At 33.4% G+C, this 15618-nt stretch overlaps 1 protein-coding gene across 4 annotated transcripts in view; it reads right to left on the bottom strand.

Annotated features, from left to right (window-relative positions):
* Positions 1 to 15618, bottom strand: part of CNTN1 (contactin 1) — a 367620-nt gene that overhangs the window by 53127 nt on the left and 298875 nt on the right. For all 4 annotated transcript variants that reach the window (XM_011283870.3, XM_003988561.5, XM_011283871.4 and 1 more), the window contains 3 exons: positions 11557 to 11627; positions 6149 to 6383; positions 3554 to 3657 (listed from right to left, as the gene is read on the bottom strand). In XM_011283870.3, the coding sequence (XP_011282172.1) occupies positions 3554 to 3657; positions 6149 to 6383; positions 11557 to 11627 (410 nt within the window). The remainder of the gene's footprint in view (positions 1 to 3553; positions 3658 to 6148; positions 6384 to 11556; positions 11628 to 15618) is intronic.

The following is a 15618-nucleotide window of genomic DNA, read 5'->3' as shown; positions in this document are numbered from 1 at the left end:
TAAAGGTCCTCAAAGATCCCAAGAGATGGAGCACCAGTTGCCAACAGGGTTGGCCAAAAAGATATGCATCTTTCTATCCAAGCTTCCCCTTTTCCTCTTCACTCTGTTTTTCCTCATTTTTTGCTCTCCAGGATCATATTAAAACAAATGGATCAACGACAGCAACAACAAAAACACTACCTTCTCCCACACCTGTGTGTCAGACTTTGCTTTGGGGAGATCAAGATCCAAAATAAGAAAATGAAGTACTTCCTAAATATTAGTACTTCCTAAATGTGCTCACTATAATCAATTAACCTTTAAAAAACTGAGATTACTCAGGATTGATAATCTTTTAAGATAATTGTGAAACTGATTACTTGCATTAATCTCTAATTCACTTGTTAAGAGATTTTGCATTCATTATTCCTGATAGCATATTATGCTTGTTTACATTAAGTTAAGTGGGTGTTGTACCTGCTGGGTGAACAAACTAAGTCTTTTGCGGATTCTGGGCAGGAGCTCAAAGCTCTAATACACCTTTCCTACACTGCAGAAAAACTTGTACCATTGAGGTTAGGAGTGGGGAGCTCTTTAACTAGGCAAGAGGAAAAAATAAGTAGAACTTAAACACTCTACTGAGATATATTTTAAATTTTTTTTCAACGTTTTTTTATTTTATTTTTGGGACAGAAAGAGACAGAGCATGAACGGGGGAGGGGCAGAGAGAGAGGGAGACACAGAATCGGAAACAGGCTCCAGGCTCTGAGCCATCAGCCCAGAGCCTGATGCGGGGCTCGAACTCCCGGACCGCGAAATCGTGACCTGGCTGAAGTCGGACGCTTAACCGACTGCGCCACCCAGGCGCCCCGAGATATATTTTAAAACCACAAGGGAAGAGATTATTTTTAAACTCAACTGCTCACAGTTCTCACTTGAAATATCAGGAAATTAACCTTGAGAAGGGGTCAATCACACAGGACTCGGGCTTCTCCAGTTTTTATTTTATTTTCTTAATGTGTTACTTTTTTTTTCTCTGTTTCTGTATAACTTTGTCCCTGAGTACATTTTTATAGGAAGCGCACTGGGGTATTAGTTTTCTAAATCATCTATCTTGTTAAACCATTGGCTTCTCCCATAATATTTTAGAATAGAAACAATAACCACATTATAGTCAAACTCCCCCCCCCCCCACCCCCCATACAGGGGCATTTTCTTACAGGAGAATAAATGTTACAGACATTCTCTTTTAAGCTTTCATGCTTGTCTCTTTGATATTCAAGGTTCTGTGTCAACAACTCAAAAAGGTTTTAAGAAAGAACAACTGGAAACAATAATTTTGTGATTTATGTCCAATATTTTAAATTTATTTGGAGACGTAAGACCTAGGTTCAAATCTGGTTATGCTAATTATTACGCAGACAAATATTTCTAAACTCCAATGCTGTTGAGCATCATAAAGGCTCAACAAATGTTATCATTTTTATCAATATTATCATTATCATTTTCATCACTGTCATTATCATCACTATCACCGTCTTCAAATGTCCAATGACATAGAACAGGGAAAGGCATTAAATGTTTTGATTTCATTCCACACAGCAGTTCTATGAGGCATGATTACTCTCTCACCTTTCCAGGTAAGAGAACCAAGGTTCAGAAATTTCAGATAAATTTTGTATCAAATTCCTCAGTGACAGAGTTGAGATATCAATGCACATCTGCTCAGCAAAAGAGCTCACTGTTTTCTACTTAATATGGAGTTACAGAAAGTCAGATTATCTGTGAAACTAAATTCCTCAATGATATACATTTTCCTTGAAATTATCATTTGAGAAAATATTATCTGATAACTATTATTTTTAATGGACTATTTCATTGAAAATCCTTAACTGATGTTTACTTCCAATCAAAAAAGCTTATATTCTGGTTATTGCCTAAATTCATTGGTGCCAATGCTAGGTCAATGTTTTAAACAAAGTAAAATATAAATTTAGCATTTTGATTCAATGAGTGAGTTATATTTTAAATAATCTTTTTTCTCTTTTTTTATTATTTAAAAATGAATAATATGAAAGAAGAAAAAAATCCTATGGTCCAAGATGACTTTCAAGCTCCAAATACTGATGTCTTCTCCCAAGAAACCTTGGACTTGTTTATTATAGGGGTTTGTAATGCCTAGTGAATTTCTTTATTTTTCCCATTCCTTTCCTACTAGCTTTAAATGTAAAGGTCAATTTAATAAGTTATGAATACTGTCTTTCCAGTTCATTCCCACCATTCCACTCTTTTCATAATAGCTTCAGCTGAACCCTTGCAAAGATTATCTGAAGACACTTTGAGATGTACCCAAATCATAACCTATGTTACCGAAGAAAAAAAGCTTCCTGATATTTACATGTTTAAAACTTAAAATCTTGGGTTGCTTTTGTGGTCACATCTCAGAAACATGGCTTTGAGAAGTCCAGATTGTAACATATGATTTGATAATACTGTAGCTCTATTCAGCCTGAATACCTGTTTAGTGCCTACCCTGTGCCCAGCACTTGTTCTTGGCTCTGAGAGAAAAACAGACAAAATCTTACCCTCAAAGAGCTAATATTCCAACAGATGAAGAAGGAAGGTGCACAAGAATTGAGAGGGCAAGCTGGCTGTGTGCGCAGTTCAATGCCCATGGCTTCAGATGGGCATTCACTTCTAAAACAGAAAGGAGTCTGTGGTTTGGCATAAAGCCTTGAACTTTGAATCATCAAAGCTGAGTTTTAGATACTGCTTTGACACTTAATTTGTGCTGAGGCAAGTTGTTGAATCTCTGGCATCCATTTGCTCATCTGCAAAGATCAGATGTTGCCAATTCCTCCTAATTTTCACTCTATGTGCTTAATTAAACATATGAGATGATATCACATTTCCTGCACAATCAAATCTTAATTTTGCTAGTATTGTATTAAAGGCCCCGACTATCATTCTAGCTTCAATTTTCCAGGTCTTCTTCCCTTCAACTAAGACAAACTCTCCCCTTTGTATCTGGTGAATTCCTACTGGTATTTTAAGACTCAACTCAAGGAAAATTTCCTTTGGGACATTTCGAATGTTGCCAATTTTCTACCTTCATAGATAACATTATGAGACACATATTTGGTATATTTTTAGTTATTTCTTTTATAGGGACCATTAGAAGTGGAACTACTGAGACAAATAGAATAAACATTTTAAGGATGCTTTTATAAATTATCAAAATGGTTTCCAAAAAATTTTTAAATTTGGCAACAGTTTATGAGAATGTCTCAAGAGATCTCATTTAACTATGGGTGTTATTACCTTAGTTTTTATTTCAGTCAACTGTTTGTCAACACACAGGACTCTGTATCTCTCCTAGATAAGCTAGTTAGGAATCTCCGCCTTACTCTTAACAACTAGCTTATAAATGCCCAACATATTAGACACAGAGATTATAGTGTTAGTTGCCACATAAATCAATGGCCACAGAACATTCAAAGGGACAACATATTTGAAAACTTACGATAATAAACTTTTGAATAAATGTATATAGTTTAATAAAAATTGAACTCACCTGATAGCTTTCCACAATTTTTTCTACAACATGATCCCAATGAACAGATATCTCAGAAGATGATAAGACTTTTACACCTACTTCTGTTGGGGCTTCACTGGGAGCTGAAATTTGATGAGAACATTACATTCTTATATAAGGTGCTTATATTCATATAGCACCATTTGCTGTATGAATGGATTAAAATTACATTTTAATATTTTTTCAAGTTTTCGTATTTCTAAAATAAAACAAGACCAGTAATTTTATTATCTTTTTCTCTGGTTTTACTAATATTATTTTATTTCATGGTCAGCAATGATATATGATGACACACACAGTCATCTACATGAATGTTAATATGTTCATACATATGTACATACACATGTCCACACACACACACTTTTACAAAATATAAACTCTTTCACGGATTTCTCCAATATCTGTGAGCAAGAACTGTACTAATTATTTTTTGTATTTCTTCGTACTAATCTGCTTTAAGAAAGCCTGTGGATGCACATTCAATTCATTATATTTATATAGCTCTATATTATCAAAAATAGGAAATTTGGTATTTATTACTAAAATTGTTCATTACATTTAATTTTCATTTTTCTCACACTTTGTATTTACATAAGCTACAGATACACAGAAATACTTCTCTCCTTTTCTTTTATGTTTAAGCTAAGTTTTTTTTTTTTTTTTTTTTTTTTTTTTTTTAGATCCTTTGAAACAAGTTGTGACATCCACTGCTTCTTGCGCTCAGGAAAGCTTTTATAAGTCTAATCTTCCAACTGGGCATCAAGTCAAGTATGTATCAAAAAGGTCTCTGTTCAGTGAAAAATAAAAAGTAATTTACATCCCTTATGAAAATTACACAAAGAAACTAAGGAAATCTTTAAGCAAGAATGGTCAATTTTTATTGTCTTTTATTAACAAACCATAATCCTCTTTTGTGTAAAAAATGTCCTGCACATGAACATCGTTGCCTTTCTAAATCAAGGTTAATGTGTAGCACTATGATTGATTTCCTAGCAGGAGAAGAAGAGAGGAACGCTTATACAAGCTTCGGCACATGCAGGTTTTATGAGACTTATGAAACATTTAGGAAAGAAATATAATTAAATGCAGATGGTCATGACTACAGAGATGACAAGCATGGCCCTTTGCCTGATTACTTTAGCATCAAATAAAGCACTAAAAAGTTGATATTGGGTGAGAAGATAACTTGTAAAGTGCTTTTTACTTTCATTTCTTCTGTGGGGGATACTCAGATTGTTCAAACTGGTAACACTGAGTCAAGTTACCATCTTTCTATTGAATCAGAATAAGTATAGAGAATGTAAGAATTATTACTCAGGTCTGAAAGCCCTGACTTGATTATAAACATAAATAATTTCCATTTTTATTCTCTCCATGTATTTAGTTAACTTAAAAAAAAAAGCGTGTGTGTGTGTGTGTGTGTGCACCTACGTGTATATATAACCATATATATAACATTGCCTTTCATGTTTGTGTTATCAGTAAAGATCATGGAATGATGGGAATACACATTAAATTTTTAACAAGTAGGGAAGCTAATAACTGTATACCTGAAGAGCGTTATGTGAGTTCTGATAGCTAAATGTGTATTTTGAAGGTAACGCAAATTGGGCAAATGAATAGAGTGTTTTTCCTCTGAGAGATCAGAGGAGTATTTCCTGTTTTATTTCCTTTTGTGCTTCTCACACGTATGTGAAGAGAACTTGGCCAAGGACAAATGTGTCAGGTCAGAAGGCAATGGAATCTCCATTTGCTTTTCTAGCCATTAATTGTTTACATAGTGCTCATGAGTACGGAGATATAATAAGGAGGTCTTATGTTTCTTTAATAGGAAAACAATAAAAAGCAGAGTAGCTTAAATAGGAAATCACAGAAATCAATGTTATTATGTTCAATCTAAAATGATGTATTATTTATCAAAGACATATAAAGTCTTTTAAAAGCATTCTCAGTTCAGATAAAGTTTCTAGAAAAACAAAGAGAGCCAGTATCTATATATTTTTCCCTTTAACTAGTTCTCCAGACAAATCTTTCCTTTCCCAATAAAAAGATTCAACTTTCTGACTCCTTCTTCATAGAATTATGCCTAGATTCCCTTTAATAAAATTTCAGCACTCTATTGAAATGGCAAAGAAGTTACATAAAGGATAGAATTATACAATTTGGGGGTTAAAAGGGGAAACTTTACCCCCAGAAAAGTATATGTTAAGGAATTTGTAAGTAGTAAGCATTGTGAATGCACAGACATACTAAGGTACCAACCAAGTATGGAGAATTTCTCACTTCACAATTAGAATCAAGAAGCCAAAAACAGGGGTCCAAAGCCAATTATTTTAGTGGAGATTTCCTAATTATCGTGGACATGATCTAAAGGATGAAAAATATTTGGGAGGTACTCTTGCCTTTAAATGGTTGGAATGACATTTTAGTTTTGATCAAAGTAATACTCTTTTACTAAATGCCTAGTACTATGAAAAGATCTTAGCAAGTAAGGCCTGAAAGACAGCAAACAAAATACCTACCAGAGAGTTAGGTTTATCTTCCCTCATCATGTTAGTAATGTCTTTTACCTACCGTCTTGTGCTGAATTAATGACTGCTGTGAGGCTGTAAGGTCCATCTCCTTTGTTGTTGAAGGCCTTAACTTTGACTTGAAATGCAGTGGAAGGGCGCATGGTCTCATCTTTATGGACATAGCGGCCAGTATCTGGATTAGTTACTGTAACTTTTTTCCATTCTTCCCCATCAAAAGGCTTAAATGCCACTATGTAACCAAAATTGTTGCCGTAGTGGTATTCTCTTGACAAAGGCTAAATAGAAATTGATATATTAAATAGGTTTAAGCAATATAATTAATAAGGAGGAAATCCAACGCAAATAATAATAACAATACACATGGAAGCATGTTCTTTGTAAAAAATTACTTAAAAAAACATGTCCATAAGTTAGTGCTGCCTGAAAATGCCAGGGCAAAAACATGCCCAAACAAGTAATGACTTTACTTACTAAGTATTCTCTTCCTGGAATATCTCAGGGGGGCTCTCACTCCGGACCTTTTTACATTCAATTCTTTCTGCCTAGAGTGCTCTCCCATACATCAGAAGCTTCCCTCCTTCACTTTCTTGAGGTAAAAATCACCTACTTGTGGTCTTTCCTGGCCACAAGATCTGCCATTTCAAGACTATTTCTATAACACCCTATACACCCCACCTCCCTGCTTTATTTTCTTTTCTGTAACACTGCCATGATCCACACTATATAATTTACTTATCTATCTACTTCATTATCTTTCTCAACTACTAGAATATAAGTTTCATGAGGGCACAGTTTCTGCGAGTTTCATTTACTTTCATGCCTAGAACCTAAAACAAAGAGAGTTGTATATGACTCTAGAATATCTGTCCTGTAATCAAACAGTAGACACTGGTCAGAGGAGAAAAGAGAGAAAAGGAAGGAAGAGATGATATTGCCTTTATCTGTAGGAGGCTGGCTGTGGGCCCCTGTCTGACACAGTATTGAAGAATGTGCTCTGTTTGGCATTATTTCCTGAGTTTCTTGTCATTACATACGTCATCTGCCCAATAAGGAAGTTCATGTCAGCCTTAACAAGTCATTATTTATAAATAACGACAAAGCTAGTTCTAGTAAATACTCATCACTTAGTCATTTTCAGTCAAAAAGAGAAATATGCAAATGGTGTCTTTAATTTTTCACCAGAAAAATCAAAGTTATCTTGAGGAAAAACCATGAAGTAAATATACCACAGTTTCTTGAATATACTTATGTTAAACAGGATGGTATAGAAATGTACATCCTGAAAGCATAATCCTCAGGATGCACATATTGTGATTTTTTAAGTTATTAGATAATATAACCTAGTGTTTCACGTAGTTTGAACATTTTTCTTATTGACAGTTATCTACCTAGTTTTTGCAATTTAGAGTATACCAGAGTCAGCTAGAGAATTTTCAAATCCCAATGAAACTGGAGAAAAAAAAATTCCAGAAAAAAAAAAAAAACAACAAACTCCTTGGGGAAAAAATTAATAAGTCTCAGGCCATAGAGACTTGATTTAAAAATTTTAGAATAGGATTTCTAATTATGAATTTTTGACAAGCCTGCATCTTATCCTGAAACAGATACCATCCAATTTTTTTTAAAACCAATTCATATATATGCATAGAGGCACTTGTACCCCAATGTTTATAGCAGCACTCTCAACAATAGCCAAATGATGAAAGAGCCTAAATGTCCATCAAGTGATGAATGGATAAAGAAATTGTGGTTTATATACACAATGGAGTACTACATGGCAATGAGAAAGAACGAAATATGGCCCTTTGTAGCAACGTGGATGGAACTGGAGAGTGTGATGCTAAGTGAAATAAGTCATACAGAGAAAGACAGATACCATATGGTTTCACTCTTATGTGGATTCTGAGAAACTTAACAGAAACCCATGGGGGAGGGGAAGGAAATAAAAAAAGAGGTTAGAGTGAAAGAGAGCCAGAGCATAAGAGGCTCTGAAAAACTGACAACAAACTGAGGGTTGATGGGGGGTGGGAGGGAGGGGACGGTGGGTGATGGGTATTGAGGAGGACACCTTTTGGAATGAGCACTGGGTGTTGTATGGAAACCAATTTGACAATAAACTTCATATATTGGGAAAAAAAATAAAAAAAATTCATATATAAAAGAATAGAATATTCTAATTTCCCTAATATCCACACTTATGTATGTTACATTGACTAAAACCTACAAATTAAATAACTTGATATTCAGCATTCAGTATTTCTAAATCTTACTTAAGAATATAACCTAAATGCCAAGTATAAAATATGACACAGCACTGAATGAAGTCAATTTTTGCTAAATATCCACTTACTTAAATTGATTTGATTTCTGCAAAAATTAAAACCTGATTTTTTTTTTTGCACTCCTAAAAATCCCTTGGAGCTAGGTTGTGCTTTTTGACTATCTGCAATGATTGAACACTAATGATATTTAATGGGTACACATGGACCTATATAAACATGTTACCTAGATAAACAGATGTCTAATGCAGACAAGTTTATACTATTGCAGCCCTCTCCTCCACCAATATCTGTCTCACTTCAAAAATCCAGATGAGAAGCATTGTTTCTCAGACATTATGGTTTCTGAGATAGACTTCCCTTTGGGTCATAAAAGATTAACAAAACGTTTTGGGTGCCTCAATAACAAGTCCCTTGGGTGACTCCTGAGACAACATATTGTAATATATTACACTAGCGGTCAAAATAAATCTCAGGTAAGAAAGCAAACTTCATTTTGAAAACAGGTGCTGATACAAAAGTTTTTAAATCTTTGGGGTTTTGAATGCCCAGAGAAGTGTTATAAATTAAAATTGGGTTACTACACCACAGCGAGCTCAAAATCTATCTAGAATCAGATAGCAAGATGTTTGTTTAATCTTTTAGGCCAGTGGATCAATATTTGCACAGGAACTATACACTCAGCCATAGGTAAAATCTGACTTGCATTTGAGGAAAAAATATAATTTTAGAAATTTATTCTTGCTTGTGCTTTGAGCATTGATTTTTTTTTTCTTCTTCCTTTTTTTTTTTTTAAGTAAAGTAACATTTTGGATAGGGGATTGTGACATGAACAATTTTCATGAAAAGAAGTCATTGTGAGTTTGTCAGATACTTCAGAAATAGATGTTCAAGTTGGATAAAGCTTGAAGATAAAATTTGTTTTTCAAAAATGCAATTACAAATTTCATGGAAACATGTTGAATTGAAAGTTAATATTGCCATATTCTATGCAAACAACATAATAAAATCTCAAGGAGTCTTGAAGAAAGAAAATTGCATGCAAAATAATATTAAGTTTAAAAATGCTTAGAAAACAGCTTTCTGGTTTTATTTTACAAATTTTATGACATCATATGTAGAAGATTAGAAAGACCACCCCAAAATGCCAATGTGAGTTATTTCTGACTTGTGTGATCTTGAGTAATTTTTGTTTACATAATACTTCAGCATTGGAGCTGTCATTAATTTAAAAAAATGTTGCTTTCTAGCTTAAAAAATTATTTTTACAAAACAAACAAAAGGAGAATACCCCTGCGGTAGAAATATTACCATAATAGTAGATATGGTCTTTGGACTAGCTGATACTACATTACTGATGTGTAAATAGAAAAGGACAAATCTATCAGTTTAGTGTAGTGAACAAGAGCAGTACCAAAGAACATCCAGATTCCTTTTGGGTAAACGTTCCCCAGTTGAATACCCAATTATTCCAGTACCTTTCATTAACAAGTTTTTCCTTTTATTGAAAAAGAAAATAAAGTTATTTTCTTTGTATCACTTTGGTGCCTTTGTTGCAAGTTAATTGATCATATGAGTGTGAGTCTATTTCTGGGCTCTCTACTCCATTGATACGTATCGGTCCTTATGGGAATATCACATTGTCTTAATTAATGCAGCTTTAGTAAATTTTGAATTCAGGTAGTGAAATCCTGCACCTTTGTTTTTCTGTTTTTATTTTTCAAATTTACTTGATTCTTCTAATCCATAAACATGCTATTTATGTTCATTTATTTGGATTTTCCTTAGTTTCTCTCAGGAATATTTGTAGTTCTTGGTAGAGAAGTCTTGTATGTTTCTGTTTAATTTATGTATATGTATTTTATGTTTTTCTAATTGCCATTATAAATGTATTTTTAAAGTTTTGTTAGCAGCAAACCAATAAAATATAAAAGAACATTTGATTTTAGAACATTGATTAGGTATCCTGCAATTCTATTAAATATGCCTATTAATTTTAATAGTTGTTTATAGGTTTCCTAGAATTTTCTGTACATATACACTTTGTGCTCTTTTTTCTTTTCTTCTTCTTCTTCTTCTTCTTCTTCTTCTTCTTCTTCTTCTTCCTTTTCTTTTTTTCTGCCCTATTTCACTGGTTGGGGACTATTTTAACATCAAGAGGGGATATATTTGCTCTGTGTCCAAACTTAAAAGGAAAACACTTAGTCTCTCACCACTGAGCCCATTATATTAGCTACAAGATTTCTATAAATACTCTTTACCAGGTGTAGGAAATTCCCATCTATTTCTAGTTTACCTTGAATTTTTAAAAAAATAAATGACTTTTTTAAGTTGCCAAGTGCTTTTTATGCATCTATTGAGAAGATCCTATGGTTTCATTCCTTTATTCTGCCAATATGATGAGATTTGTGAAACCAACTTTGCATTGCTGGGATAAACTCTACTTTGTCATAGTGTATCATTCTTTTAGTATTTTGCTGGGCTCAATTTGCCAACATTTTGTTAAGTTTTGCATCTATGGTTATAAAAGGTATTTCTTTGTTATGTTCTTTTAAAAATAAAATTCACATTTTATTTAAATTAAAATACATCGTGAACAATTTATTTATTTCACCAAAAATAACAGCAATAACTTTTATATTGTTACTCTATAAACCACAAATTCCTATTTTTCTCCAGGTAATTCTTATAAATCAAGAAAGGTGGTAGATACGGTCATGCAAAGAAAACAGATAGATAGCTAGCATCCTTGGCCTCTGATTCTATCTTGACCATGAATAAAAGTGTTCAATGTACACTCACTAGATTTCTACCTTATGAGTTAACTCATAAGGCATAAATCAACAAATGAATGTCGATAACAACCATATGCAGAACAACAGTGGATTGCTTTCCACTCAAAATTCAATTTTCTCTTTACATTCACTTAATGGAGATAAAATCTACATTGAAATCTCTGGTGAACTCAGTTTCTTCTACTTGTTGATAATTTCCCTAATTGCCAATTCAATTTTTTTTATTGTATTTAAACAAAAACAAAACAGAACAAAACAAAAACAGTTTACTCTGGGCATTGTCTTTTATTCCATATTATTTCAGGAAACAAAATGGTTTTGAGATTCAGTGTAGGTAAAGCAGCCTATAATATATGCAACTTATTCATACTTACCACCCATGTTATGGTCAGCTCTCTGTTGCTTCCACCTCCACCTCCTACATCTGAAGGCGCCACATTAGGAGCTGAAGCAAACAATAAAAAATGAGGTTATGCAATTTTTTCTGGCACTCCAAGACCATAAATTTTTTCTTCACTAGGAAACACAATCTGCACACATTACCCACTCAATTATAATGATAATGCCTCACAGTAGCTGCAATCTATCATATATATATAATTATATAAATATAAAGTATAAATATAAATATAAGTATAAATATAAATATAAATATGTTTTCCTGCCAAGCTAAAAATTGATTCAGTGCCATAGGAAAGTATGGGTTTTCTTTAGCAGGGGGTAGCAAAGCAAATTTGCCCTCCCACACACATCTTTTTTTTTTTTTCCTGTGTCCTTTCATTTAATATGATTTTGAAAGATTAGATCTATTTTGTTGGGAAAATATTCCACAGCCCTTACTTTTGAAACTAATGACCTTCTTATAATTTACTGTTGTGTTAGTTTTATGCTTCAATCTACAAATAATATTAAATAGCTCCTATGTATTAACATTGGATAAAGTTTCTCCCAAACATCTGGCAATATTTGAAATCTAATATTTTTTTCTGATACTTTCACTTCCAGTTCCTAAATACCTTCTAGAACCTTGCCCCATCAGGGACTCCGACTCTCCCACACTTCTGTCTTTTTAGATCTTCCTTCAGTTTCACTTGTTCTACTGGATTCTACCTTACAGTCTCTCCATCTTTAAAAATTATCTGTAATATTGCCTTCTTCTTACCCTCCACACCATTAAACACTTTGTCACAGAACTGCAAAGAAGAACTGATATATGGCTATTTTGTACTTCACTCTGTAATAGCTTTTTAATGACCCATAATCTGTTTTCCACTTCTTCATATTACTAAATTCACTCTCGCAAAAAATCACAAATCACAAAATTGCTTCAAATTGCTAAGTCCAATGACCTCTTCTTTATTTTTCTCCATGTTATTCTCTCTCCCTATAAATCTTTCAGGGTAGTTGCTGTATCTCATCAGATTTGTATACTATTGGATTCTGATCTAACTGGAGTTGCACAGATAAATAAAGCATAGTTTGTCTTGTACTGGAGGCACTTGGAGACCAGCTACATGGATGAAGTCCGTGTTTTTACATGCAACTGTTGTGGCTCAGTCTGAGATATCATTCCCAGATCTGTTAAAATTTTAAAGAACAGATGAAGGGCACCTGTGTGGCTCAGTAGGTTAAGTGTCCAAGTTCAACTCAGGTCATGATCTTGAGGTTCATGGGTTAGAGCTCCAGTTCCAGCTCTGTGCTGACAGCTCAGAGCCTACAGCCTGGTTTGGAGTCTGTCTCTCTCTCTTTCTCTGCCTCTCTCTCTCTCTCTCTCTCTCTCTCTCTCTCTCAAAACTGAATAAACATTAAAAAAAAAAAGAACAGATGAAAGATGAATTATCCCTGGATTCCCCACATCCTTCCCATGGAAATAGTCATACCTTCCTCAGAGTGCTCAAAGTAACATGTTCATTTACTAAGCTGCACATACCAACAAATAATTGTGACTCAAAGAAAAATAATTCATAACTTCTCCTATGTTAGCCATGCAAATTCTTTGTTGAGATATGTACGTTAATTGCACAGAAACAAAATGTATGGTTTTATGTCTATAAACCGTGTGATGATTTCCATTTCTGATTAGGAATGAATATGAATTTGAGAGATTTTATTTTACTATTCAACTGTCACCACATAAGTGTTAGAAATAAAAATTGAGTGCACAGAGGTGTTAAAAGATAATTGTAGTGCTTTAGATAAAATACATATTGAACCCTGGATATTAAAATAACTCTTGGAAACCTTTTAAACAACATAACTCATATTCTGAAGTTAAAATTCTACATGCTACAAGAAACAAGAAACAAAGAACATGCTGTCTTACAATCCATGAATAGATCAAATTTTGTGTGTTTAACTCTAAGTACAAGTATTGTGGTCACAGGCAAATAATTTCAAAAATAACTCTTAGAATAATTTATTACACTGCAATTTGTTGAATCAAACATTGCCTTCATCAGATCAAGTATTATTTGCCAAAGCACTTCACTGTAATCCTTTTCTTTATAATCAAAATTAACCTCTTTATTTAGAGCTAAAAATGAAATATGTGTATTATGTTAGATTGAATTTTTCTCCATTTCATAATGTTTATTTCAAACTCCTTTAACATGCTTCAATAAATCAAGATTGACTTGCCCTTCAAAGATCACCCACTCAGCTTATGATGCTAAAATAAAGGGCAGGAATAAAGGTAACTGTACCTGCTAATAGAGTGTTTTATATCTTAGGTGAATTATTGACTTAATGTCCTCCATTTAGCTTTGAATGTGCAGCTGTAGCTTTAGCAACTAAGGGGCATTTTTTTTCACAGGTGGGATTGACATATACCCTACATAACTGACAAGAATCTGAGCACCTTGGGGCGCCTGCGTGGCTCAGTTGGTTAAGAGTCTAACTCTTGATTTCAGCTCAGGTCATGATCTCAGGGTTCATGGGTTCAAGCCCCACATTGGGTTCTGCACTGACAGTGTGGAGCCTGCTTGAGATTTTCTCTCTTCCTCTCTCTTTGCCCCTGCCACTCCCCTGCTTGCACTCTCTCTTTCTCTCAAAATAAATAAACTTAAAAAAAAAATCTGAGCACCTAGCTACTGTATATTTGCATTCAGCTTTTCAAGAACAGAAAACCTGGGCAAATCATGATTCCTTTCAGGGAAGTAAATAACTCTAACACAAGGCAGTTTATTCAGCGTTAGGGTCCAAAGCAATTTAACAGTGAACAAACTAAACTTTCTTTTAACAATAAATCATTTAAAAGATTTTAATGAAATATTTAGGAAAAAATAGAAAATTATTGAATTAATCACGAATAAACAATATTTATCATTTTACTGTGACATGTTAAAAATAGCTTTTAAATTTGTTCTTCTGCCTTGAGTTCAGTCTAACAGTGATTTCCTAATGATGTTTGTAAGAGTGCTTCTGTATTTCAGTCACAGAACTCAAAGTTATTTAAAAAGAAACTCAAGCCAATGTCATAATTACTCGTTCAGTTTAGAAAAAAACTGATGCTGCCAATTTTACTTTTACATTTGAAAGCTTAGGTAATTTCCTTAGAAGTACCAATTTGAGCTTTAGCGTTTTTTTTTGCTTTTGTTTTTTCTTTCTTTTCTTTTTTAACAGTGTACACACTGACTTATGACAAACCCTAAATTGTAACAACCATGAAGTATATGAAGACAGGCCCTTGATTCAAAATAAATTGTTGACTACTTAGTCCTTGTTAATTATTGCTTAATTTGTATAGCCATTTTTACAGTAATAAAGTTACCATGAATGTAGCTTTCAAATTTAATTTGCATCAAAATCTCATTGTGATTTAAAACAAAATCTTTAGGAAGAGATTCAAATGGTTATAACTGTAATGCTCTAGAATCTAGAAAAACCAAGGGATTAAAAGTACAATTAAAGTCTTGCATCTGCTTTTATTCTACTTTTAAATATATATTCTTTGTGATTAGCCATTAACAAAACCAAATGAACTGCATAATATTTGGATATTCAAATGAGAGTAGCTATTTGTAACTCTTAATGATCTGTTCCGCTGGTGGAACAGATTGCTAATATTGCTAATGCATCTGCCATGTTAAACTGATGCTCTTCCCGTAACAGGTAAAAACAATACAGGGTCTGAGATAATTCACAATAATATTAATGTCGTAGGGTCTTCTAGAGCTGAAATTGGAGGTTTGTTTATGAATCTAGGCTTTGATCTCAAACAGGAAAAATTTAAATGGGTGGAACGGAGTAAATTTGTTAACTGCTCAAAAGCATGATAATCTAAAAATAAGTCATCTGAAGAAATGCTGTATGGGCAGAAAAGAATGCTACAAACTGAAATGATCATAAGGTACAGTGAAGTTATTATGAAGAACTCAAACCAAATATGCACTATTCATTTAAGTAAAAGGATGAAATCTAGTTTCTCTCAGGATATT

Source organism: Felis catus, chromosome B4, assembly GCF_018350175.1.
Source record: "Felis catus isolate Fca126 chromosome B4, F.catus_Fca126_mat1.0, whole genome shotgun sequence".
Taxonomy (NCBI): Eukaryota; Metazoa; Chordata; class Mammalia; order Carnivora; family Felidae; genus Felis; species Felis catus.
This window is presented reverse-complemented; position numbering and strand designations above follow the sequence as displayed.